This window comes from Carcharodon carcharias, chromosome 30 (assembly GCF_017639515.1).
Source record: "Carcharodon carcharias isolate sCarCar2 chromosome 30, sCarCar2.pri, whole genome shotgun sequence".
Taxonomy (NCBI): Eukaryota; Metazoa; Chordata; class Chondrichthyes; order Lamniformes; family Lamnidae; genus Carcharodon; species Carcharodon carcharias.
In genome coordinates, this window is record NC_054496.1 from 13079260 (window position 1) to 13104083 (window position 24824).

The 24824-nt window shown below is 45.0% G+C and overlaps 2 protein-coding genes across 5 annotated transcripts in view; both read right to left on the reverse strand.

Annotated features, from left to right (window-relative positions):
- kri1 (KRI1 homolog) overlaps positions 1-5279 on the reverse strand; it is a 39523-nt gene extending 34244 nt beyond the window's left edge. For 2 of the 3 annotated variants that reach the window (XM_041177243.1, XM_041177242.1), the window contains exons 1-2: positions 5157-5279; positions 3850-3923 (exon numbers count right to left, since the gene is read on the reverse strand). In XM_041177243.1, the coding sequence (XP_041033177.1) occupies positions 3850-3923; positions 5157-5253 (171 nt within the window). In that variant the 5' untranslated portion in view covers positions 5254-5279. Of the gene's footprint in view, positions 1-3849; positions 3924-4539; positions 4586-5156 lie in introns of those variants that run through there. The other variant, XM_041177244.1, reaches the window with a different exon arrangement.
- A 5042-nt stretch (positions 5280-10321) lies between these two features.
- On the reverse strand, positions 10322-18379 carry LOC121271305 (cyclin-dependent kinase 4 inhibitor D-like). 2 transcript variants are annotated; one of them, XM_041177201.1, is made up of 2 exons: positions 18213-18379; positions 10322-14457 (listed from the first exon to the last, which is right to left on the reverse strand). In XM_041177201.1, the coding sequence occupies exons 1-2, from the start codon at positions 18348-18350 to the stop codon at positions 14083-14085; spliced, it is 513 nt and encodes a 170-aa protein (XP_041033135.1). In that variant the 5' UTR covers positions 18351-18379; the 3' UTR covers positions 10322-14082. The 2 variants fall into 2 exon arrangements, with proteins under 2 accessions (XP_041033135.1, XP_041033136.1); XM_041177202.1 differs by lacking the exon at positions 18213-18379 and adding an exon at positions 14596-15080.
- Between the last annotated feature and the right edge of the window lie 6445 nt (positions 18380-24824).

Consider the following 24824-nt stretch of genomic DNA (forward strand, 5'->3'; position numbering starts at 1 on the left):
GACACTGTCATATGGGGGGGACATGTTAATTTTAATATTTTTCTATTTCTAGACTTTACTTACCTGTTACGAGTCGCCCTGAGACAGGACTTTGCCTCAGGGAGCAGTGCGCTCTTTCGCACGCAGGTGTAAAAGAGCGCACTTTGACAGATGGGGATTTGCTCTCCCCCCCCGGAATAGGAAGCGCTCAGGTAGGCCACTGGGCGGGCCTTAATTGGCCCGCCCACTCAAAATGGCGGCGGGCCCCGTTTTGGGGCAGGGGTCGGCTATCCGCCCGCTGCCGAGCTGGTGGGGCCCACACACCATCCGAGGGCAAAATTCTGCCCACAGTCTCATCTCCATCATAAATAAGAGACCCCTTATTTTTAAAAACTGTGTCCCCTCGTTCTATCTCTCCCATCCTCTCAGCATCCACCCAGTCAGTAGGGATGAGCAACAGATCAGAATTGGAGGAAGGCAGAGGTCTCAAGAGGTTAAAGCAGGGCCAGAGGAAGTCAGAGATTGGGATGAACGATGCCATGGAGGAATTTGGAAACAAAGTTGAGAATTTTAAAATTGAGTAATTGTCAGGTCAGATGTCAATGAGCATAGGAGGGACAGGTGATCGGGACTTGGTGCTGCATTCTTGTTTGTCTGTTCAGGTGGATACTAAAATGTTCCATGGTATTATTTGAAAAGCACCAAGCACCTCTCCTTCCTCACACTGCACCAAACATCAACCCCACCCCACCCACACCAGCTCTTCAAGCCTGCTCCACCATTTGATAAGATCATGGTTGATCTGGCTGTAGTCTCAACTCCATTTTCCTGTCTTCCCCTCTGTAACCCTTGACTCCCTTGTCTATCAAAAATTTGTCTAACTCAGCCTTGAATAAATTCAATGACGCAGCCTCCAATACTTTCTGTGGAAAAGAATTCCATAGACTAACAATTCTTATCTCCATCTTAAAAGGAATATCTCTTATTCTTAAACTGAGTCTCCTAGTTCTAGATTCATATAGATATTTGAGGGAATCCCCATCTGACCTCTACCTCGCAGAAGCTGAGCGTCAACTCGCAGACACTTGCTCCTACCTCTCCCTGGACCATGACCCCACCACTGAACATCAAGCCATTGTTTCCAGGACTGTCACTGACCTCATCTCCTCTGGGGATCTTCCTCCCACAGCTTCCAACCTGATAGTCGCCCAACCTCGGACGGCTTGCTTCTACCTCCTACCCAAAATCCACAAACAGAACTGTCCCGGTAGACCGAACGTGTCAGCTTGCTCCTGCCCCACGGAACTCATTTCTCGTTATCTTGACTCCCTTCTCTCTCCCCTTGTCCAGTCCCTTCCCACCTACATCCGTGATTCCTCTGACACCTTACGTCACATCAACAATTTCCAGTTCCCTGGCCCCAACCGCTTCCTCTTCACCATGGACGTCCAATCCCTCTACACCTCCACCCTCCACCAGGATGGTCTGAGGGGCCTTAGCTTCTTCCTCGAACAGAGGCCCGAACAATCCCCATCCACCACTACTCTCCTCCGTCTGGCTGAACTTGTTCTCACACTGAACAATTTCTCCTTAAACTCTTCTCACTTCCTCCAAATAAAAGGTGTGGCTATGGGTACCCGCATGGGCCCCAGTTATGCCTGTCTCTTTATGGGGTATGTGGAACATTCCTTGTTCCAGTCCTACTCCGGCCCCCTCCCACAACTCTTTCTCCGGTACATTGATGATTACTTCGGTGCCGCTTCATGCTCTCGTCGGAACTTGGAAAAATTTATTAGTTTTGCTTCCAATCTCCACCCCTCCATTATTTTCACGTGGTCCATCTCTGACACTTCCCCTCCCTTCCTTAACCTCTCTGTCTCAATCTCTGGTGATAGACTGTCCACCAATATCCATTACAAGCCTACCAACTCCCACAGCTACCTCGACTACAGCTCCTCACATCCCGCTTCCTGTAAGGACTCCATCTCATTCTCTCAGTTCCTTCGCCTCCGTTGCATCTGTTCTCATGATGCTACTTTCAAAAACAGTTCCTCTGACATGTCCTCCTTCTTCCTTAACCGAGGTTTTCCACTCACGGTCGTTGACAGGGCCCTCAACCGTGTCCAGCCCATCTCCCACGCATCCGCCCTCACGCCTTCTCCTCCCTCCCAGAAACATGATAGGGTCCCCCTTGTCCTCACTTATCACCCCACCAGCCTCCGCATTCAAAGGATCATCCTCCGCCATTTCCGCCAACTCCAGCATGATGCCACCACCAAACACATCTTCCCTTCACCCCCCCCGTCGGCAGTCCGTAGGGATCGTTCCCTCCGGGACACCCTGGTCCACTCCTCCATCACCCCCTATTCCTCAACCCCCACCTATGGCACCTCCCCATACCCACACAAAAGATGTAACAGCTGCCCCTTCACTTCCTCTCTCCTCACCGTCCAAGGGCCCAAACACTCCTTTCAAGTGAAGCAGCATTTCACTTGCATTTCCCCCAACTTAGCCTACTGTACTCGTTGCTCTCAATGCGGTCTTCTCTACATTGGGCGACCGCTTTGCAGAACACCTGCAGTCTGTCCGCAAGAATGACCCAAACCTCCCTGTCGCTTGCCATTTTAACACTCCACTCTGCTCTCTTGCCCACATGTCTGTCCTTGGCTTGCTGCATTGTTCCAGTGAAGCCCAACGCAAACTGGAGGAACAGCACCTCATCTTTTGACTAGGCACTTTATAGCCTTCCGGACTGAATATTGAATTCAACAACTTTAGGTCTTGAACTCCCTCCTCCATCCCCACCCCCTTTCTGTTTCTTCCCCCTTCCTTTTGTTTTTTCCAATAATTTATTTGGATTTTTCTTTTCCCACCTATTTCCATTATTTTTAAATCTTTTATGCTCCCCCACCCCCACTAGAGCTATACCTTGAGTGCCCTACCATCCATTCTTAATGACCACATTCGGTTAGATAATATCACCACCTTCAACACCTGTGTTCTTTTGTTTGTGACATCTTTTGATTATCTGCTCCTATCACTGCTTGCTTGTCCCTACAACCACACCTCCCCTCCACTTCTCTCTCTCCCCCCACCCCCCCACCCCACCCCACCCCACCTCACCTCACCTTAAACCAGCTTATATTTCACCTCTGTCCTTGGATTCACCTAGTTCTGTTGAAGGGTCATGAGGACTCGAAACATCAACTCTTTTCTTCGCTGATGCTGCCAGACCTGCTGAGTTTTTCCGGGTAATTCTGTTTTTGTTTTAGATTTGCAGCATCCGCAGTTTTTTGTTTTTATCTCATATAGATATTTGAGGAATTGGGCAACTGAGAGGTGTTCATTCTTGGGACTAGCCAGAAAGCCTCTTTCCTTATTTCACATTTTGCACTTTCCTATTCCCTGATGATCTTCCCTCAGCCACCTAAAATAGATAAACTGATCGTTCAGATCGTTGCTGTCGACTGCAGCATATTATCTACAAAATGTCCGCCCCACTAACCTTCACAACAACGCCCTTTAAGTAATTTACTGTACGTGAAGCACACTGGGACATCCAAGAAAGCTTTTCAGCATCTCACCTCAAAAAATGTGAAATCTTCTTCATAGGATCAAAGGAAAAGATACTTCTGTATTGCATTGTTACCCCCAACCCTTCCTCCTATTATTCCTCAAGATTGTAAGTAATCCAGGCCTTTTATCCCAAATCCAGGAAATCAGAAATGACTTAAAAATGATGGAATCTGACTAAGGTTCCCCTGTAAAACATTAACATCTTCAGTCTGCTGCTGTTGGAATTTTCACTTTTTAAAAATATATATTTTTTGGTAAGCGGGGAAAGCAAAATTACAAGTTTAGCATACTTACCACTTCACTCTCATCGTCAGATTCAGAGCTGGAAGTTTCTTCTTCACCTGCTGTATCCCCATAGCGATCCTTCACTGAAAAACAAAGAGAAAGATCTGACCGGTTTTTCTTGTAATCGGTATAACTAAAATTCTGAAAGCATAACATATTCTGTTCTATTTATCCTGCAGATTCATTTCTCCTTCACTCTGAGCATTACCCATTCACAAATTTAAACCACCATGAGAGAAAAATATATTTATATATACACACACAAAATATATTTAACATTTACAAAATTTGTAATAAGCCTTTGCTGCCATATTTTAAATATATATCAGATATAAACAAATGTTTTGTACTTATATTAAAATATATTAGTAAAACAATATTAGATTATATTTTATACATATATCTTTACTGTACCTATGGTATATATAAACAAATGTTTTGCACTTATGTACATAGGAGAAGAAGGTGGCACAGTGGTAATGTCACTGGGATAGCAATCAAAAGGCCCAGGCTAATGCTCTGGTGACATGCACTCATTCTGGAATTTGAATTTGATTGATAAAATCTGGAATCAAAAGCTAGTCTCAGTAACATTGGCCACAAAACCGTCATCAATTGTAACAAAACCCATCAGGTTTCAGATTTCCAGCATCCGCAGTTTTACCCATCAGGTTCTGTCCTTAACAAAAATAAAAATACCTGGGGAAAAACTCAGCAGGTCTGGCAGCATTTGCGGAGAGGAGCACAGTTATTTTTGTTTTGGTTTTCCAGCATCCGCAGTTTTTTTGCGTTAGGTTCTGTCCTTAGCTAGTGACTACCTGCATATGACTTCAGGCTTACAGTAACGTGGTTGACTCTTAACTGCCCTCTGAAACGCCCTAGAAAGCCACTCAGTTCAAGGACAATTACGGATGTGCAACAAATGTAACGCCCACATCCCATGAAAGATTTTTTTAAAAGAAAACACATATATATATTCCACTAATATATGTTTTACTGATATATTAGTTAAACATGCAAATAGGTTTTATATAAAATATATCTCTACCATACTTTGATGCCTATTTAATTCTACTGTAGAGATGGGTTATACATTGAGTTTTTCCTTTTACTTTATATTGATATTTACAATGCACGGTGAGGTGTTGAATACTTGCAGTGGTTTGATTGATTTGGGTGAGATTGTTCTGTAAGCGTTGGAGTCTGAGGCCTATTCCAACAGGCTTCGTGCTGCCACAAAGCTTTTTAAAAAAAAAACAAAACAAATCAAACCAAACCATTCCTTCGAAAGACGCCTTTTTGTTTGATATACTCACGCCGTTGCAGCTCCTCCTTCTGCCGGTATTTCTCGTACCTGCCGGCGAACCGCTCGTTGATTTTCAGCTCCAGGCCTTCCTCCATTGCTGTTGCCATGCTCACCGCCCGACCCCCCCCCCCCCCCAGCGCTTGCGGTCAAAGGTCAGGAGCCACCGCCAACCCTCCACCAATCACAGGCTGCAAAAAGGGCACACGTGATTGCAAAGCCCTCCTTGACCACAGGCAGCAGCAGTCTTGACCAGACCAGACTGGACTCAATTGTTCATTGTGTACGTTTTCAAAGGTAAGTTACTTCGAAATATGAATTCTAGGTAAAGTTCCTTCACAATTTAAAAAAAAATGTTTTTTTTAAAAAACTCACTTTTTAAATAAGTTTGCAATCTGGTACCAATCCTTTTTCTCTCCTTCAGATGTTTATTCTTATTGTTCTCCCCGGCACAGCTAATCCGTGCCTCATCCACACGGCCATTAACTTCTTTTTATTTATTCTTGGGCTTGGGTGTTGCTGGCAAAACCAATATTTATTTATGCTATATCACAACGAAAGACTTGCATTTATAGGGCACTTTTCATAGCCAGAAGATGCCCTCAAAGCACTTTACATTACAGCCAATTAACTGCTTTTGAAGTATATTATAATAATTTTAGACAATATTTGTTATATGTATTTGTTAGCTATTGGCCCCTTCAGAGGGCAGTTAAGACTCAACTTTGAGGTGCTGCAGTTCCTCTTCAGTGGTAGAGTGGAATTACTGTGTGACAAGTTGACATGGGAAAAAGAAAGATGTGCATTTAGATAGCACTTTCCACCACCAGATATGTGAAAGCACTTTATAACCAATTGGAGGAAGTGAGAGGAGTTTAAGGAGAAATTGTTCAGTGTGAGAACAAGTTCAGCCAGACGGAGGAGAGTAGTGGTGGATGGGGATTGTTCGGGCCTCTGTTCGAGGAAGAAATGGAGATGATCTAAAATAGATGATCTAGTCATTATCACATTGCTGTGATAAGTAGTTGAGAGTAGTTACTGTTGTAACGTAGCAAAAGTGACAGCCAATTTGCACACAGTAAGCTCCCACAAACAGCAATGTGATAATGACTAAATCATCTATTTTAGATCATCTCCATTTCTTCCTCGAACAGGGGCCCGAACAATCCCCATCCACCACTACTCTCCTCCGTCTGGCTGAACTTGTTCTCACACTGAACAATTTCTCCTTAAACTCCTCTCACTTCCTCCAAATAAAAGGTGTGGGTATGGGTACCCACGTGGGCCCCAGTTATGCCTGTCTCTTTATGGGGTATGTGGAACATTCCTTGTTCCAGTCCTACTCCGGCCCCCTCCCACAACTCTTTCTCCGGTACATCGATGATTGCTTCGGTGCTGCTTCATGCTCTCGTCTGGACCTGGAAAACTTTATTAATTTTGCTTCCAATTTCCACCCCTCCATCATTTTCACATGGTCCATCTCTGACACTTCCCTTCCCTTCCTTGACCTCCCTGTCCCAAGATTCATTACAAGTCTTCCGACTCCCACAGCTACCTCGACTACAGCTCCTCACACCCCGCTTCCTGTAAGGACTCCATCCCATTCTCTCAGTTTCTTCGCCTCTGTCGCATTTGTTCTGATGATACCACTTTCAAAAACAGTTCCTCTGACATGTCTTCCTCCTTCCTTAACCGAGGTTTTCCACCCATGGTGGTTGACAGGGCCCTCAACCATGTCAGGCTCATCTCCTGCGCATCCGCCCTCACACCTTCCTCTCCCTCCCAGAACCATGATAGGGTCCCCCTTGTCCTCACTTATCACCCCACCAGCCTCCACATTCAAAGGATCATCCTCCGCCATTTCCGCCAACTCCAGCATGATGCCACCACCAAACACATCTTCCCTTCACCCCCCGGCGGCATTCCATAGGGATTGTTCCCTCCGGGACACCTTGGTCCACTCCTCCATCACCCCCTACACCTCAGCCCCCTCCCACGGCACCTTTCCATGCAACCGCAGAAGGTGCAACACCTGCCCCTTCACTTGCTCTCTCCTCACCGTCCAAGGGCCCAAACACTCCTTTCAAGTGAAGCAGCATTTCACTTGCACTTCCCTCAATTTAGTTACTGCATTCACTGCTCCCAGTGCGGTTTCCTCTACATTGGAGAGACCAAACGCAGACTGGGTGACCGCTTTGCGGAACACCTTCGGTCTGTCCGCAAGCATTACCCAGACCTCCCTGTCGCTTGCCATTTCAACACTCCACCCTGCTCTCATGCCCACATGTCTGTCCTTGGCCTGCTGTAACATTCCAGTGAAGCTCAACGCAAACTGGAGGAACAGCACCTCATCTTCCGACTAGGCATTTTACAGCCTTCCTGACTGAATATTGAGTTCAACAATTTTAGATCATGAACTCTCTCCTCTATCCCCACCCCCTTTCCAATCCCCTTTTTTCCAATAATTTATATAGATTTTTCTTTTCCCACCTATTTCCATTATTTTTTAAATGTATTTCCATCCATTGTTTTATCTTTGCCTTTTAGCCTATTTCGATCCCTTCCCCACCCCCACTAGGGTTATCTGTACCTTTAATATCACATTCCTTAGATAATATCACCTCTTTTCTATTTTTCCTTAGCTCTGTTGAAGAGTCATACAGACTCGAAACATTAACTGTGTTCCTCTCCGCAGATGCTGCCAGACCTGCTGAGTTTTTCCAGGTATTTTTATTTTTGCTTTCATCTATTTTAATGTTGATTGAGGGATAAATATTGGCTATGACAGCTGCTCATCTTTAAAATAGGGCTGTGGGATCTTTTACGTCCTCTTGAGAGGGCAGAAGGGGTCTTGGTTTACATCACATCTTAAAGGCGGACTGATTTGATTATAAATATAAAGAGGAAAATTTATAATGGAACAATCTGACACAAAAAAGTTGACAATTGGAAGTAAGGTTTTGCGAACAAGGGAGTGTGCAGATTTAAGATTTTTTAAAGAAATTATAGATATCAATTTATATACTCAAACAACATAGCTCCAACTGTAGTCCTTGTTTGGAGTAAGACTGATGTTAAGATAGTTATGAATAAACCCAAAAGAGAATTCAGGTAAACCTCTACTCAGAGTGGTGAGAATGTGAAAGTCACTACCAAAAAGAGTAGTTGAGGCAAACAGTGTAGATACATTTAAGCGGAAGCCAGATAAAGGCATGAGGGAGATAGGAATAGAAGGTCATGCTAATTTGTTTAGATGAAGAGATGTGGGAAGAGGCTCACATGAAGCATAAACATCAGCATAGACCCATAAGCTCAAGTGTCCTGTTTCTGTGTGGTACATTCTATATAATTTAGTTTAAATTCATTGATCCCACACTCTCTGTGCAGAGAACCACGTTCAAAGGGAGCTGAGGTCAGAGACAGGGCTGGAACACTATAGCACTGAACTCTGACAGGTGCTCCCGAGTGTGGTTCCCCACATGGATTGGTAAATTTAACCACATGATTTTTGACTATTCATTTTGCTGATAAGTTCTCATCAGCATTGACAGCTTTATTGTTATAGAACATTTGTTTTTTAAAACAAGCAAGCACCAATAAAACTTGTGCTTATGTATCTTCTTACTATATTGAACTATCCTAAAGGTGATTCACCCAGTGAATTGCCTTTTCTTGCACTGTAATAAGAAGTGCAAAGTAACTAAGTAGTGCAGTGTCTAATACAGTATCAATAAATGCTGCAATGACTGTTGCTTTGTAGTAAACTGCAAGAAAACATTTTAATTTTTGCAGTAGGTAGGATTGTTGATATTCAGAGTGAGCACTTCCCATCTTCTCTCTCTCTCTCCCTCCAAATCACAAAAGATTAATTAGAATTGTCATCTGCTGCTAAAACTAAAGTAACATCATAGGGCAATGCTGAGGAAGAATAATTGTGAAAATGTTGGGAACACCCTAGTTCTATACTTACTTTTGTTATAGCCATTACCTGTTGGGATCCTGATTCGACAGTTCCGTAATAACTTGCCGGAAGGCGCAAAGGGTTTGTCTAAGGTGACTTACCTGAATATTGATTTGTGGAGCCTGTGCCCTGGTTCTGCTGTCCCCATTGAGCCCCATTTGGGATCAAGGACTTCTATGCATTTGTGCAAAGTGACTTTTTTCCACATCAGTTCACATTGTGATTATTCATTGTGCTGGGGTATTGCTGTTAGCTTTTTACTGGGAGAAATACGTCTCTTTTAACCACAAATTTATAAAGTTCTTCTCTTCAGTTCCATAGAATCATAGTAACTTAAAGCACAGAAGGAGGCCATTTGGTCCATTGTGCCTGTGCCGGCTCTTGAAAGAGCTGTTGTGCTTAATCCCACATTCAAGCCTTAAGAACTCTCTTCTGCAAAAGGCAATTGGTGCTGGATCAATTGTTAGATATAAAACGGATATTGATAGGTTTTTGCTAACCAAAGGTATTAAGATAGGGAACAAAGGCAGGTAGATGGAGTTAGGTCACAGATCAGCCATGATCTCATTGGATGGGAGAACAGCCTTGAGAGGATGAATGGCCTCTTTCTTCTCCGATACTTTTGGATGATAACCCTGTTATTTCCTCACCCATAAGTACCTGTTCAACTTCCTTTAAATAAAATATTAATGGAATAAGCTTCTAGTACCTTTTCAGGTTGAACATTCCAGATTCCAACAGTAAGGGATAATAGTTAAAGGGTTGTGAGAAGTCTTTTATCTCCCTGCTTGATGTTCGCTGTCTCTTCTAGAGGTGTTAACATATGATGGATACGGCTCCATTATTAACCCCCCACCCCCGCCACCCTACCACATACCCCCAACAGCGCTCACCTCCAAGCCAATGCAGTGGGCATTGGCAGTCTATCCAATCACAGAAGGCATCACAGCCAAGTATAATCCTGTTCTCATCTGGGAGTTCCACACAGGTGAGACTTGCACATGCAGTAAGAGTAAGCAACAATCAGAAGCAGGAACACTGGCTGATTTACTTTTTTTCTCTCTCCATTTCCCACTCCACCCCACCTCCCTTCAGTGTAATGAAAACAATTGTAGCACTCGTACTGCCAATTCCATCATGTCATGCAGTAAACCTGAGACCTTCACATCTGTGTGGCCCGTGTAGAGCAAAAAAAAACAACACACTCAATGTCCATATTAGAATTTTCCAAAAAAATGTTTTATAATTTATTTGCAGATTTTTAAAAAAGTATAATATCCACCAAACAACAAATGTCATAAATATTATAATTATGTGCAACATCAACCAAATTACAATCCAGCAACCTATAAAGTCTTTAAACATTCCCCACCCCTCCCCACCACCCCCTGCCAACCCAATCTTAGTTTTGAGTTTTGTCCCTTATTCTTCCCCACTTTCCATGAGGCCTGGAGTCCAACTGGGACAGGTTTCCACAATTTCCAGCCAGTGCCACACCTCATTTGACCATTCTCAACGTAATGTTTTTTAAATGTGAAAAAAACCTTTGTATTCTAGGCAAACTCCAAACAGTTTAAAAACGACAAACTCTTTATCAACAACAAAGTGCGTCTACACGGCACTTTTAATGTAAAAACATCCCCATGCACTTCACCAAAAGGGCGTACAATGTAAATGACCATTGAAGCAGAAAGGAAGAGATTAGGATGCGTAAAGAAAGGCTAGCTGAAAGACATGGGCTTTAAGGAAGAACTTTTAAAGATGGATAGAGAAGTGCAGAATCAGAACGGGAGCTCTGAAGGACAGGGTCGGAGTGACTGAAGGTTGGCCCACTAATGATGGAGGTGCAACACAGAGAAATTTGGAGTAGGAGCTCCGTGGATGGTGAGGAAATTGAGGGTGAAGGATGTGGTTCTCATGGATGAGGTAAGCTTGGAAAAGGCAGAGGAAAAACAGGAATAGGGGCAGGGGAGGAGAGATGGACAAAGAAACTGCACAGTCCATCATTATATCACTGCTAGAAAAGGAAAAAATGGCAAATTTGAATTCAATCTTTGGAACAAAAAGCAAGAATAAATATACATCTATTTTTTGATGTTCCCTTTCTTAAATTATAATTTTGGTTTTTCTCTCAGTCCTGAGGGACCGTTGCCTACTTCTTGCTGAACCTGGTTGCAATCACGTAATGACAGGCTAGTGGCCTCCTTCTGTGCTGTAACCATTCTATGATTCTGATTCAGCGGGGACTGAAATCCCTGACTGAAAACCTCTGGGTCACCTCTTCAGCACCCTCAGAACCAAAACCCAGTTAAAGGCAATACACCTACTCTGCAAGGAGCTAGTTGCCAAGTCCCTCTGAGTGTAGGAGCTGAATGGATAAATAACTTTAAAATAAACTGTTAAATTAACTTTTGTTTCTCCCATACATCTTATTGGAGTACCATCACTGGTAGCACACTTCTACCATCTAGACAAAGCTTCTTATATCTGCAGCACCACTCTTCTAACAAAAGATCATCAACCTAAAATGTTAACTCTATTTCTATCTCCACAGATGTTGCCTGACCTACTGAATATTTCTAACATTTTCTGTTTTTGCCTACCAAAGGGAAATTTAATCATCACTTTTATTTAACTAATGAAATGTTCCAAGGCACTTTGAAGAAATGAAGTTAATGAAACAAAACTTGACACTGAGCCACACAGGAGATATTAGGGAAGATGGCCAAAGAGGCATATTTTAAGGAGGGGCCTTAAAAGAAGAAAGAGAAATAGAAAGGCTGAGAGGGTTAGGAAGGAGATTCCAGAGCTTGGGTCCCAGGCAGCTGAATTCATGGCCACCAATGGTGGAGCGATTAAAATCAAGGATGGTTAAAAAGCCAGAATTAGAGCTGTGCAAATGTCACAGAGGATTTTTGGCAGGAGGAGATTAAAGGTAGGGAGGGACAAAGTCATGGATGGATTTGAAAATTAGGATGCAAATTTTAAAATCAAGGCATTGCTTGACTGGGAGCCAAAGTAGGTCAGCAAAAAAGTTTTGAAGAATGAGTGGTGATCTCATTGAAACCTGCAAAATACTTAAAGGGATACGGGTAAGATCTTTCCTCCTTTCGGGGAGTCTAGAACAAAATAAGGGAGAAACCACTTAGGACCAAGGTGACGAGAATTGTTTTTAATCAGAAGGTTGAGAGTCTTTGGAATTCTCCACCTCAGAGGGCTGTGGAAGCTCAATCATTTAGTATGCTTAAAACAGAGATTGACAGATTTCTAAATGCCAATGACGTAAAGGAATATGGGGCTAGTGTGGGGAAAAGGCTTTGAAGTGGATGATCAGCCATGATCATATTGAATGGCAGAGCAGGCTTGATGGGCTGAGTGACCTACCAGTGCCACTATGTTCCTAAACACAAGGTGTTGAGTGAATGAGACTTGGTGTGAGCAAGGACACGGACAGCAATGTTTTGGATAACCTCAAATTTACGGAGGTTAGAGTGTATGAGGCCAATTACGAGTGCATTAGGATAATCAGGTGTAGAGGTAATAAGATATGGATGAGGGTTTCAGCAGCGGAAAAGCTGGCAGGGACAGGGTTGGGCAATGATGTAAAGGTGGAAATTGGCAATCTTAGACATACTTGAACTGCTAATCAGTGTTGTTTTCTAAGGACAAGGAAGTTGAAATACCAAAATTTCACAGAAGCATTCATTGGCTGAGCTACTTTATCCATTTATTTGTATTCAGCTACCACACCCAGTGACACGAACACTATGTACTAACTCAATGTTAAAGAAAATCTTGTTCAATATCCCAATGCAAAGGATACTCTATAACCAATTTGCAGCTGCCTACAAATATTGGTAGGACTGTTGTTCACTCAGTAGAGCATTTACTATGACAATGTCATTATGGCAGCATATAGAGCATTATAATCAGTACCTGTATAATTCAGCACAAGCAGGGTTGTTACTTTATGATAAAAATAGATTTTAACAAAGTTATTACCAGACATTCAGGAACCTTTACCTGTACTTTGTGGATTATATTCCACAATTTTGCCTATTTATCCCATGGAAATTGAAAACCAGTGGTCTTGCAGTTGAACAACATTCAAATTGAGAACCTAAGAATTTCACATTTTTAAAAAGAGATTAAGTGTGTTCCCATTTTGGAAAAAAAAGACATTTAAAGCTATGCCTTCAGGATGAAGGGTAGTTAATCTTCAGATATAAATAAGCTTAAATATATATGGAATTAATAAAGCACCAATGACTGAAATTCGCTGCTACATTAACTGCTGTTTCCTTGTAAGAATAAAGGGAGAAAATAACACAAAGTCACTTAATGTGTACAGTACAACTCATTTCGCTTTGCTTTTTTTTTTACAGTATGTTAAATCATTGTAAACACACATTACTTAAAATAATGAAGTCCGGGACTTCATCTCCCTAATCCAGAAGATTTCTCTTTTAGAGACATTTGTCTTCCAGGAGGTGTTCCCAGGCTGAACAGTGAGCTCCATTCAACCTCAGAGACCCCCTCAATCAGTGCAGACCTCCACATCCAATTGACGGCTCCTGAGTATTCCGTAGACCAAACTTCTCTTCCATCAAAAGTCCCTTGGACTTCCTCGTATTATGCGATAGTAAATTAGTGGAACTGCACAGGTGTAATGTGCTTTGGAGCTCTCCTGCAGAGGACACAGTGCAGTGCTCAGGGCTCTTAAAGCGATACAAGCGAAACACCCTTGGCTCAACTGATGCTGGCCAGCAAGCATTTTTTGGAGGAGTTGCCACCGTGGGTCAAAACCTAAAGGGATGATTTCGGGGCGAAAAAAGGAACATTATACAATGGGTCCACAATTAGCAGTGCAAAGTAGGAGTCCGATATGGCGGAAAGGAAGGATTCACAGCATGGCTAAGACCATGGATTGAGCGAAGTAAATTATAAGCAATGTCAGCATCTCTTAACAGGCCCTGAATCAGTGTGGGGTTTGGATCTCCATAGCTTGCAACTGCTCCTCTAACCAGGCCACTACTCCAGTTCTGTTGGAGGCCCTTGCGAGGTCCAGTGGGGTTTGCCCATTGGAATTCTTTTGCAGGATGCTTGACTTTGGAGCCAGGTACTGGACAAGGTCCAAGTAGCCCTCTTTGGCAGCCAGGTGTATGGGCAGGCAGCCCGTGGCATCTCTGATGTTAACGTCCGCCTTGTATTTCGTCAGGACCATCATGGTATCCAGGAAACCATTCCGGGCCACATCATGTGCCGGAGTGAAGCCCCATTTATCCTGGACATTGGGCTCCGCCCCGTTCTTCAGTAGTTCCTCTGCGACCAACGTGCTGCCCAGCATCATCACCTGGACAGAGGAGCACAAAAAAGCAGGGGTTTAGGATGTTAAGTTTAACCAAGCAGCTAGATTTATGAGATTTGCCAATGAAATCAATCCAACCATTGATAGCGTGCGCCATGTACAGAAGACACTGCAACATCTCACCAAGTCTTCTTCAATGGTGTGTCCCAAGTTTATGACCTCCATCACCCAGTAGGGCAGGGGTAGCCAGCACATGTGGATTTCGTCACCTCCAAGTCATAGACATCCTAACTGGGACATATCTTGCCGATCCCTCATTGTCACTGGATCAAAATCCTGACGCTTCCTTCCTAACAGCACCTTCACCACACGGACTGCAGTAGTTCAGTGAAGACCTAGCACTGTATCAAAGGCAATTAGGGATGGGCAATAAATGCCAGCCTTGCCAGCAGCACCCACATCCCAAGAATGAATGATGAGATCGACATAGCAGTGGGAACAATATTGCAAAACGATGGAATGAATTTATTTTTATTTTAAACTAATAGATCTCATGTAACAATGCTCACAGTGAGTCAGAAGATGTGTGGATTTATCATGGAGCTGTTTTTCCAAAGTGGGTGTAACATTCGGACTAAATAAATCAAATTCTACTTTTATTAAATGGTATTTTGGAATCTATAACTGGTGTTTTGGGGGATTGAATTCTAAAACTTTCTCCACTTTACTGTGAAAGCTATAAACAAGTGACCCTTGTATATGCATTCCTTGGTCTTATTACAGGTATTGTTATCTCTAACCATTTGGGTAAGTGAAGAATATACGTGCGATCTGAAGTAGGCTATTCTGTCCCTCATACATGTTCTGCCATTCAATTAGACAATGGCTGACCTGTATCACAGCAAGATGGTAAACAATAAGATTTACCAATTGTAGGTGGACATTTGATCATTGAATGCACTGAGGATGGGAAATGAGGCTTAACTGCACTTGTGGGGCTAGGAGTGAGGGGTTGGTGAGTTGTGGGCTTTGAGAACAGTGGGGGGGATGGTTCTTGGTCTTTGGGGATGGGGCTACAGGGGCTTCACAGCATAGGATTTTGTTTTGATATTGCAACACTGTAGAGAAGGAAGCTAAAGTTAGATAGAACTGAAGGTTTAGCTCAATGGTGGATTCCTGCAGGAGTAATTACCACTTTAGGTAGGGGAGTGGAAAACTGGCTGTAACAGGCAGAACCTACTTGCTTCCCGTTTAAATTAGCGGACAGAGGGGAAAATAAAGTAGGGGTGGGAAGGTGTCACATGTCAGCAACCCTAGTTTGTTACTTTCTAAGGGATCTTTGTATATGTTGAATTAGATTTTTTTTGTGATCAGATTCTGGACATGTTTCTGTGTGCCCCGGCGATCTCTGTCTGTCTCCCTCTCCGTCTCACAGCTGTAGAATAATGTAAACATTCTAATCATGTATCTTTCTGTCTCTCCCACAGCTGCGAGAACGTGTAGACATTGCAATTACTACCTTCCCCTGTGATTGCTATGAATTTGGCTCTGTAACAGGCCCCAGGGCGCTGGGCCGGGCCGAATGAAGTCTATCACGGGAATTTAGACACTTAGGAGTCAAAAAAAAATCTTTTGCAGAAATTAAAAACTGCCCCTTTTATACAGCAGTGATAGGCTTTCAGAGTCTTGTAGAGTCTAGACACCAATGCCTTGCAACTGTCAATGGTACGGCATCTTCCACACAACAGTGTACTAATCTCAGCCAGGGGAGGCGCGGTGTGAGGCCAGATATATGGTCAAAGGAGGAAGTAGAAAAGGCTTGGGCACAGAACACAGGACTTTGGAGCAGGAGTAGGCCATTCAGCTCTTCAAGCCAGCTCCGCCATTCAGTAAGATCATGGCCAATCTGGCTGTGGTCTCAATTCCACTTTGCTGTCTGTGCCCTCCCCTGCCCCACCCCACCCCACCCCATAAACCTTAACTCCCCAGTTTATCAAAAATCTGTCTAACCCTGCCTCGAATAAATTCAATGACCCAGCCCCCACTGCTTTTTGGGGAAGAGAATTACACAGACAAACAACCCTTTGCGAGTGAAAAATTCTCCTCATCTCCATCTTAAACGGTTAACCTCTAATTCTGAAACTATGTCTCCTGGTTCTAGTCTCTCCTACAAGTGGAAACATCCTCCCGGTATCTACCATATCAAATCCCCTCAGGACCTTATGTGTTTCAGTAAGAAACCTAATATCCATAGCCAGACCATTCAGGAGTGAAATTGAGAACACAGGACTTAGGAGCAGGAGTAGGCCAGTTGGCCCTTCAAGCCTCCTTCAGTAAGGTCATGGCTGATCTAATTGTGGTTTTAATTCCACATTCCTGCCTGCCCTATCAGGAAATTATTATCTATTGGGAAACAACTCTAAGCGCAAAGGGTGATAGAAGTTTAGAACTCTTCTGTAAATGGCAATTACTTGGCAATTTGTTAATTTTAAAATTGAGATTGATAGGTTTTGTTAACCAAATGTATTAAGGGATATGGGACAAAGGCTGAGAAATGGAGATAGGAAAAGATCAATTATGATTTTATTGAATGGCGGTACACGCTCAAGGGGCTAAATAGCCTCCTCCGGTTCCTATGTTCCACTCCTCCCAAGACGGTGAAAACATTGGGAAGGAGAGCCAATGCACTTAAAATGGTAGCCATCTTCAGTATGGTAACACAGCATTAAACCTTGCCTGTAAAGTGTCTCCGACTGTGGGAAGACAAATAGTTTTAAGATCCACAGGTGCTGAAGTAGGAAATCTCAACGGGATCGGGCGGGCGGGCGGAATTGGTTGAGGACCACCACAGATTGCCCCAACTTCCCATCCAGGACCCTTCGCCCACCATCAGTGTGTGTGTGAGAGAGGAGGACAGTGTCGGAGTTGGCTATGGGCTCACTGCCTATGGAACAATACGCTCTTGGTACGGGCAGAGGGCCTTAGGGAGAGTCCGCTGTTAAATACTTACCGTGGACGCCAAAAAGCACTGTGTGAATATGTGACATCAACCCATAATAATTCTTCTAACCTCGCCCATTCTTTAAATGCTTTAACCCCGTTCTAATTTAAAAATGTTCTTTACTGGTTTCGGTTTTAATTAGGAGTCTTGTATAAACCGCAAAGTGTAAAGTTAGCTGAATGGCAATTCTGCAAAACAAGCTGTATCCGCCCTAGACATTCCCAGCTTCAGGCTCCGCCCTTTCGTAGTAAAAGTAACGTAATTACTGACATATTCCTCAATGATTGTCCCTTTCGCTATTGTTTTAAAATGAACAGCCGGACCTTTTGGCTCTGTCTCTACTTCCCCGACCTTCCACCCTGCCAAAAAAGCCGCTGGGGAAAAGTTTTGGAGGGACATGTCAGCGGGTTTTCAACATCAGCCGAGGGCTTCATTCACCAAACTGCGACGACCCCGACTGGGTTACCAGCCCAAAAAACTGCGCCTAAACAAACGTCTACACCTTTCGGCGCTGTCGCAGAACGGGTTAAAGCTTCCGCGACAGGTAGAACAGAATGACATCTTCCCTCAGATCGCAGCCCAGGGGCAGCGCCTGTACGGGTCCCGGTGCCCCTTGCAATTACAAATTATTAATGTGGTGCGTTCGGCAGCAATGCAGGACTTTCGGAAACCAGAACTTGTAAACAAAAGATGTCGACATAATGCCAAATGGCTTTAGCCCGGGATAAATGGGTGCGACCACAACTCGGGGCGAGGATACAAGTACCTCCCGATTAACCTTTCAAGAGGCACCACCAACCTGCAGTGCGGTTTGTTCGTATTTATTCACCGCATTAGCGTCCACCTTCTTCTCGGTCAGCAGTCGCTCCACTTCTCGCCAGTCTCCCCGCGCGGCAGCGTTGGTCAGCTTGTTCCCGTCCGATACGTTTTTGCCCATGTTTGTGGTTTTTTTTTTCCTTATTTAACCTTTCCCCCCCCCCCCTCCCTCCCTCCCCCCGGCGCCGCCAACACTGGACCCGAGTGCTTGCCCGATGCTGTTGTTGCTGCTGTAAGCTACAGTCTTGTCTCTCCGCTGCCGGTCAGTCAGTTCAGCGTCCCACCCAGCGGTGACTGACAGGCGCGACCACCAATCAGACCGGGCAGCCGCGCAAATTGCAACCCAACCTTCCGCGCCGGCCAATCGGAAGCGCGGAAGGCGCGCAAGCCGCTGCGATAACAGCTGACGTCAGTCCATTGTGACGTCGTCTGATTTTGTTACTTGCGCTGGCCGCACACGCGCGGAGACCCCCCCCCCCCCCCCCCTGCGTCCCCAGAGACAGTGACAGCTCCCAGGCAACATCACCACAACTCTGCACTCGGCATAGACTCAGTCAGCGACCACCTAAAATATCTCACTCACACGCTGACTTGCATTCAGCGACTTGATCACTCTGACAGCACAAGTGTTCTGTCATGCAGCCGCCAAGAATCCAGCCCCCCTTCCCCATCCCGCAGCGCTTAATCACAATCTAATTTTGATCTTGTGTCTCCGTACACACGCCTCTGAAATTCACAAGGAAATTCAGGGCCTTCCACCCCTCCCCCCCTCGCATTTACCCCTGATCGCTGTGCTGAATTTCTTGGTCATTAACTCGGGAGTCATGGAGTTATACAGCACAGAATCAGGTCCTTCGGCCCGTCGTGACCTATCTGTTCCAATGAAAAGTTCCAATGAAAGTAGAAACCAAAACAAAAACAGAATTACCTGGAAAAACTCAGCAGGTCTGGCAGCATCGGCGGAGAAGAAAAGAGTTGACGTTTCGAGTCCTCATGACCCTTCGACAGAACTTGAGTTCGAGTCCAAGAAAGAGTTGAAATATAAGCTGGTTTAAGGTGTGTGTGTGGGGGGCGGAGAGACAGAGAGAAGTGGAGTGGGGGTGTGGTTGTAGGGACAAACAAGCAGTGATAGAAGCAGATCATCAAAAGATGTCAACGACAATAGTGCAATAGAACACATAGGTGTTAAAGTTAAAGTTGGTGATATTATCTAAACGAATGTGCTAATTAAGAATGGATGGTAGGGCACTCAAGGTATAGCTCTAGTGGGGTTTTTTTTATAATGGAAATAGGTGGGAAAAGGAAAATCTTTATAATTTATTGGAAAAAAAAGGAAGGGGGAAACAGAAAGGGGGTGGGGATGGGGGAGGGAGCTCACGACCTAAAGTTGTTGAATTCAATATTCAGTCCGGAAGGCTGTAAAGTCCCTAGTCGGAAGATGAGGTGTTGTTCCTCCAGTTTGCGTTGGGCTTCACTGGAACAATGCAGCAAGCCAAGGACAGACATGTTGGCAAGAGAGCAGGGTGGAGTGTTAAAATGGCAAGCGACAGGGAGGTTTGGGTCATTCTTGCGGACAGACCGCAGGTGTTCTGCAAAGTGGTCGCCCAGTTTACGTTTGGTCTCTCCAATGTAGAGGAGACCACATTGGGAGCAACGAATGCAGTAGACTAAGTTGGGGGAAATGCAAGTGAAATGCTGCTTCACTTGAAAGGAGTGTTTGGGTCCTTGGACGGTGAGGAGAGAGGAAGTGAAGGGGCAGGTGTTGCATCTTTTGCGTGGGCATGGGGTGGTGCCATAGGAGGGGGTTGAGGAGTAGGGGGTGATGGAGGAGTGGACCAGGGTGTCCGGGAGGGAGCGATCCCTACGGAATGCCGATAAGGGGGGTGAAGGGAAGATGTGTTTGATGGTGGCATCATGCTGGAGTTGGCGGAAATGGTGGAGGATGATCCTTTGAATGCGGAGGCTGGTGGGGTGATAAGTGAGGACAAGGGGGACCCTATCATGTTTCTGGGAGGGAGGAGAAGGCGTGAGGGGGGATGCGCGGGAGATGGGCCGGACACGGTTGAGGGCCCTGTCAACGACCGTGAGTGGAAAACCTCGGTTAAGGAAGAAGGAGGACATGTCAGAGGAACTGTTTTTGAATGTAGCATCATCGGAACAGATGCGACGGAGGCGAAGGAACTGAGAGAATGGGATGGAGTCCTTACAGGAAGCGGGGTGTGAGGAGCTGTAGTCGAGATAGCTGTGGGAGTCGGTGGGTTTGTAATGGATATTGGTGGACAGTCTATCACCAGAGATTGAGACAGAGAGGTCAAGGAAGGGAAGGGAAGTGTCAGAGATGGACCACGTGAAAATAATGGAGGGGTGGAGATTGGAAGCAAAATTAATAAATTTTTCCAAGTCCCGACGAGAGCATGAAGCGGCACTGAAGTAATCATCGATGTACCGGAGAAAGAGTTGTGGAAGGGGGCCGGAGTAGGACTGGAACAAGGAATGTTCCACATACCCCATAAAGAGACAGGCATAGCTGGGGCCCATGCGGGTACCCATAGCCACACCTTTTATTTGGAGGAGGTGAGAGGAGTTGAAGGAGAAATTGTTCAGCGTGAGAACAAGTTCAGCCAGACGGAGGAGAGTAGTGGTGGATGGGGATTGTTCGGGCCTCTGTTCGAGGAAGAAGCTAAGGACCCTCAGACCATCCTGGTGGGGAATGGAGGTGTAGAGGGATTGGACGTCCATGGTGAAGAGGAAGCGGTTGGGGCCAGGGAACTGGAAATTGTTGATGTGACATAAGGTGTCAGAGGAATCACGGATGTAGGTGGGAAGGGACTGGACAAGGAGAGAGAGAAGGGAGTCAAGATAATGAGAAATGAGTTCTGTGGGGCAGGAGCAAGCTGAGACAATCGGTCTACCGGGGCAGTTCTGTTTGTGGATTTTGGGTAGGAGATAGAAGCGGGCCGTCCGAGGTTGGGCGACTATCAGGTTGGAAGCTGTGGGAGGGAGATCCCCAGAGGAGATGAGGTCAGTGACAGTCCTGGAAACAATGGCTTGATGTTCAGTGGTGGGGTCATGGTCCAGGGAGAGGTAGGAGGAAGTGTCTGCGAGTTGACGCTCAGTCTCCGCGAGGTAGAGGTCAGTGCGCCAGACAACAACAGCACCACCCTTGTCAGCGGGTTTGATGACAATGTCAGGGTTGGACCTGAGAGAATGGAGTGCAGTAAGTTCAGAGAGAGACAGGTTAGAATGGGTGAGAGGAGCAGAGAAATTGAAACGACTAATGTCGCGCCGACAGTTCTCAATGAAAAGATCGAGAGAAGGTAAGAATCCAGAGGGAGGGGTCCAGTAGAAACCGTGCTGGAAAAACTCAGCAAGTCTGGCAGCATACATATTTGAGTCCAAATTTCCAATTTCCTTCTGTGTTTCTATCCCCACAGATGCTGCCAGACCCGCTGAGGTTTTTCAGCACTTTTTGTTTCATTTCAGATCTTCAGCAACCGCAGTATTTAGTATTTAAGGTTGCAAATCCGGGAAATTACAGGCCGATTAGCCTGATGTCGGTCGTTGGTAAGATTTTAGAGTCCATTATTAAGGATGAGATTTCAGAATACTTGGAAGTTGCATGGTAAAATAGGGCAAAGTCAGCATGGTTTCATCAAGGGGATGTCATGTCTGACAAATCTGTTAGAATTCTTTGAGGTGGTAATGAGTAGGTTAGACAAAGGAGAGCCAATGGATGTTATCTACTTGGACTTCCAGATGGCCTTTTACAAGGTGCCGCACAGGAGGCTGCTCAGTAAGATAAGAGCCCATGGTGTTAGAGGCAAGGTACTAGCATGGATAGAAGGTTGGCTGTCTGGCAGGAGGCAGAGAGTGGGGAAAAGGGGGTCCTTCTCAGGATGGCGGCCAGTGACTATTGGAGTTCTGCAGGGGTCAGTGTTAGGACCACAACTTTTCAATTTATACATTAATGATCCAGATGAAGGAACTGAGGGCATCCTGGCTAAGTTTGCAGATGATACAAAGATAGGTGGAGGGACAGGTAGTATTGAGGAGGCGGGGAGGCTGCAGAAGGATTTGGACAGTTTAGGAGAATGGGTAAAGAAGTGGCAGATGGAATACAACGTGGGGAAGTGTGAGGTCATGCACTTTAGTAGGAAGAATAGAGGTATAGACTATTTTCTAAATGGGTAGAGAATTCAGAAATCTGGAGTGCAAAGGGACTTGGGAGTCCTAGTCCAGGATTCTCTTAAGGTTAATTTGCAGTTTGAGTCGGTAGTTAGGAAGGCAAATGCAATGTTTGCATTTATTTCGCGAGGACTACAATATAAAATCAGGGATATGCTGCTGAGGCTTTATAAGGCTCTGGTCAGACCACATTTAGAATATTGTGAGCAATTTTGGGCCCCGTATCTCAGGAACGATATGCTGGCCCTGGAGAGGGTCCAGAGGAGGTTCACGAGAACGATCCCAGGAATGAAAGGCTTAACATATGAGGAATGTTTGAGGATTCTGGGTCTATACTCGATGGAGTTTAGAAGGATGAGGGGGGATCTGATTGAAACTTACAGAATACTGAAAGGCCTGGATAGAGTGGACGTGGGGAAGATGTTTCCATTAGTAGGAGAGACTAGGACCCGAGGGCACAGCCTCAGAGTAAAGGAAAGACCTTTTAGAACAGAGATGAGGAGAAACTTCTTTAGCCAGAGGGTGGTGAATCTATGGAATTCATTGCCACAGAAGGCTGTGGAGGCCAGGTCATTGAGTGTATTTAAGACTGAGAAAGATAGGTTCTTGATTGGTAAGGGGATCAAAGGTTACGGGGAGAAGGTGGGAGAATGGGGTTGAGAAACTTATCAGCCATGATTGCATGGTGGAGCAGACTCGATGGGCCGATTGGCCTAATTTCTGCTCCTATGTCTTATGGACTGGTGCTTCGTTCATCCAGCATGTGTAAACGTTGAAATCGCGATTCATGGTGTTAAGATTTTTTTAAATTTTTCTCTATTTGCAGCCTTTGGCCCATAATTGTTGAAATAGCAGGAATGTTTTCAATGAGCACACTAGTACATTAATTGCTAATACAACCCGGAATGATTTCAACCAGGTAAAGGTGTACTCCCCTGCTGGAACTCCTCCAAGTATATCCTTGCAGTTTTGAGGGACAAGTTGTGTCAATTGGAGAGAGTTTCGGTTCACATAATGTTAAATTATATGGTGTAAGTCGGGTGTTGGGGCCCCCAAATAACTCCAAAATGGAGCCAGTGAAACCCAGCTGGCTGAGTTAGACAGATTTTTGATCAGCAAGGGCGTCAAAGAATACTGGGGGTGTGTCGGGGGAGGGGGCAAACAGGAAAGTAGAGTTGATGCCACAATCAGGTCACCTATGATCTTATCCAATGGCGGAGCAGGTTCCAGGGGGGCGAATGGCCCACTCCTGCTCCTAATTGTTTTGTTTTTGTGTTTTCTCTGCTCTGGGAGCCTCTCTGTTCGCTTCACTATGTGGACAGGTCAGTCCGAATCCAGCGTTAGGCTGAATTTGTACTAAGACTCCAGCATCACTCTAAAGTAGCCTTGCTTCGTGCAATTTGTGACGTAAACATGCCTTTTAGAATGGCTGGATTACACACTGACGCCACTCGGGTACAATATAAGGGAACACTTTATACTCTGTGGTTGTTGAGTTACTTGAATCCAATTTAAATTCTTTGGAAAGGAATAGTTCCTGGTATTAGACTGCTTCAGCAGGTAGCATTCTCTCATGAGAATTTGGACTCAAGCCCCACCTCCAGGATTTGAGCTAAAAATAAATGCAGACTGGTTCTCCAACCATGATAGCAAATTGCATTTAAGTAGCGTTTAAAATGTAGAAATTGTCTCAAGACAATATACAGAAGGTGGGTGGAGGCTTTGGTGGGTTGTGTGGGGGTGGGGGGGGAGGGGGGGGGTGTTGCGGGGCACGGTGATTTCCAAAGAAGTAGAGAGGTGGAATGAATTAAAGAGAAAGTTCCAGAGCAAGGAAGCTGCCTTCGGATATGGGAGAGCGTTATATTATTGCCACCCCTTCCGAACAGATGATCTTAGTCCCGTCTCTTGGTTCTTCGATGCTGTAGTTCAATGGAAAAGAAGTGCAGAGTGTTTGGTGTCTTGACCACATCCCTCCATAAACCCACAGCACTGGAAATACGTCAACTGCTGATTCATTCCGTGACTGTTTACGAGTTTGTTATTGAGCACATACCGCTCGCTACACTTGCCCACATAAAACCACAAATGTTTACAGTACGGAATGAGGTCATTCCGTCCATTATATTTATGCTGGACCAGTAATCCAGAGGCCCCGGCTCTGGGGACACGAGTTCAGATCCCACCACTGATAGTTTACCGAATTTAAATTCAAATCAATACAACTGGAATTGAAAGCTAGTCTCAGATGGTGACCATGAAACTATCGTGAGTTGTTGTAAAATGCCTTAAGGAAGGAAATCTGCCTAACCTGGTCTGACTCTTACCTACCCTCTGAAATGGCCGAGCAATCGACTTAAGGTCAATTAGAATGGAATGGGCAATAAATGCTGGCCCTGCCAGTGATGCCCAC

Bases quoted from the DNA above. Each gene is read 5' to 3' on its own strand.
- LOC121271305 (XM_041177201.1), bottom strand. From the start codon at position 18,350: ATGGGCAAAAACGTATCGGACGGGAACAAGCTGACCAACGCTGCCGCG. The intron at 14,458-18,212 runs GTTGGTGGTGCC...TCCTCTGTCCAG, and splicing joins ACGAACAAACCGCACTGCAG to GTGATGATGCTGGGCAGCAC.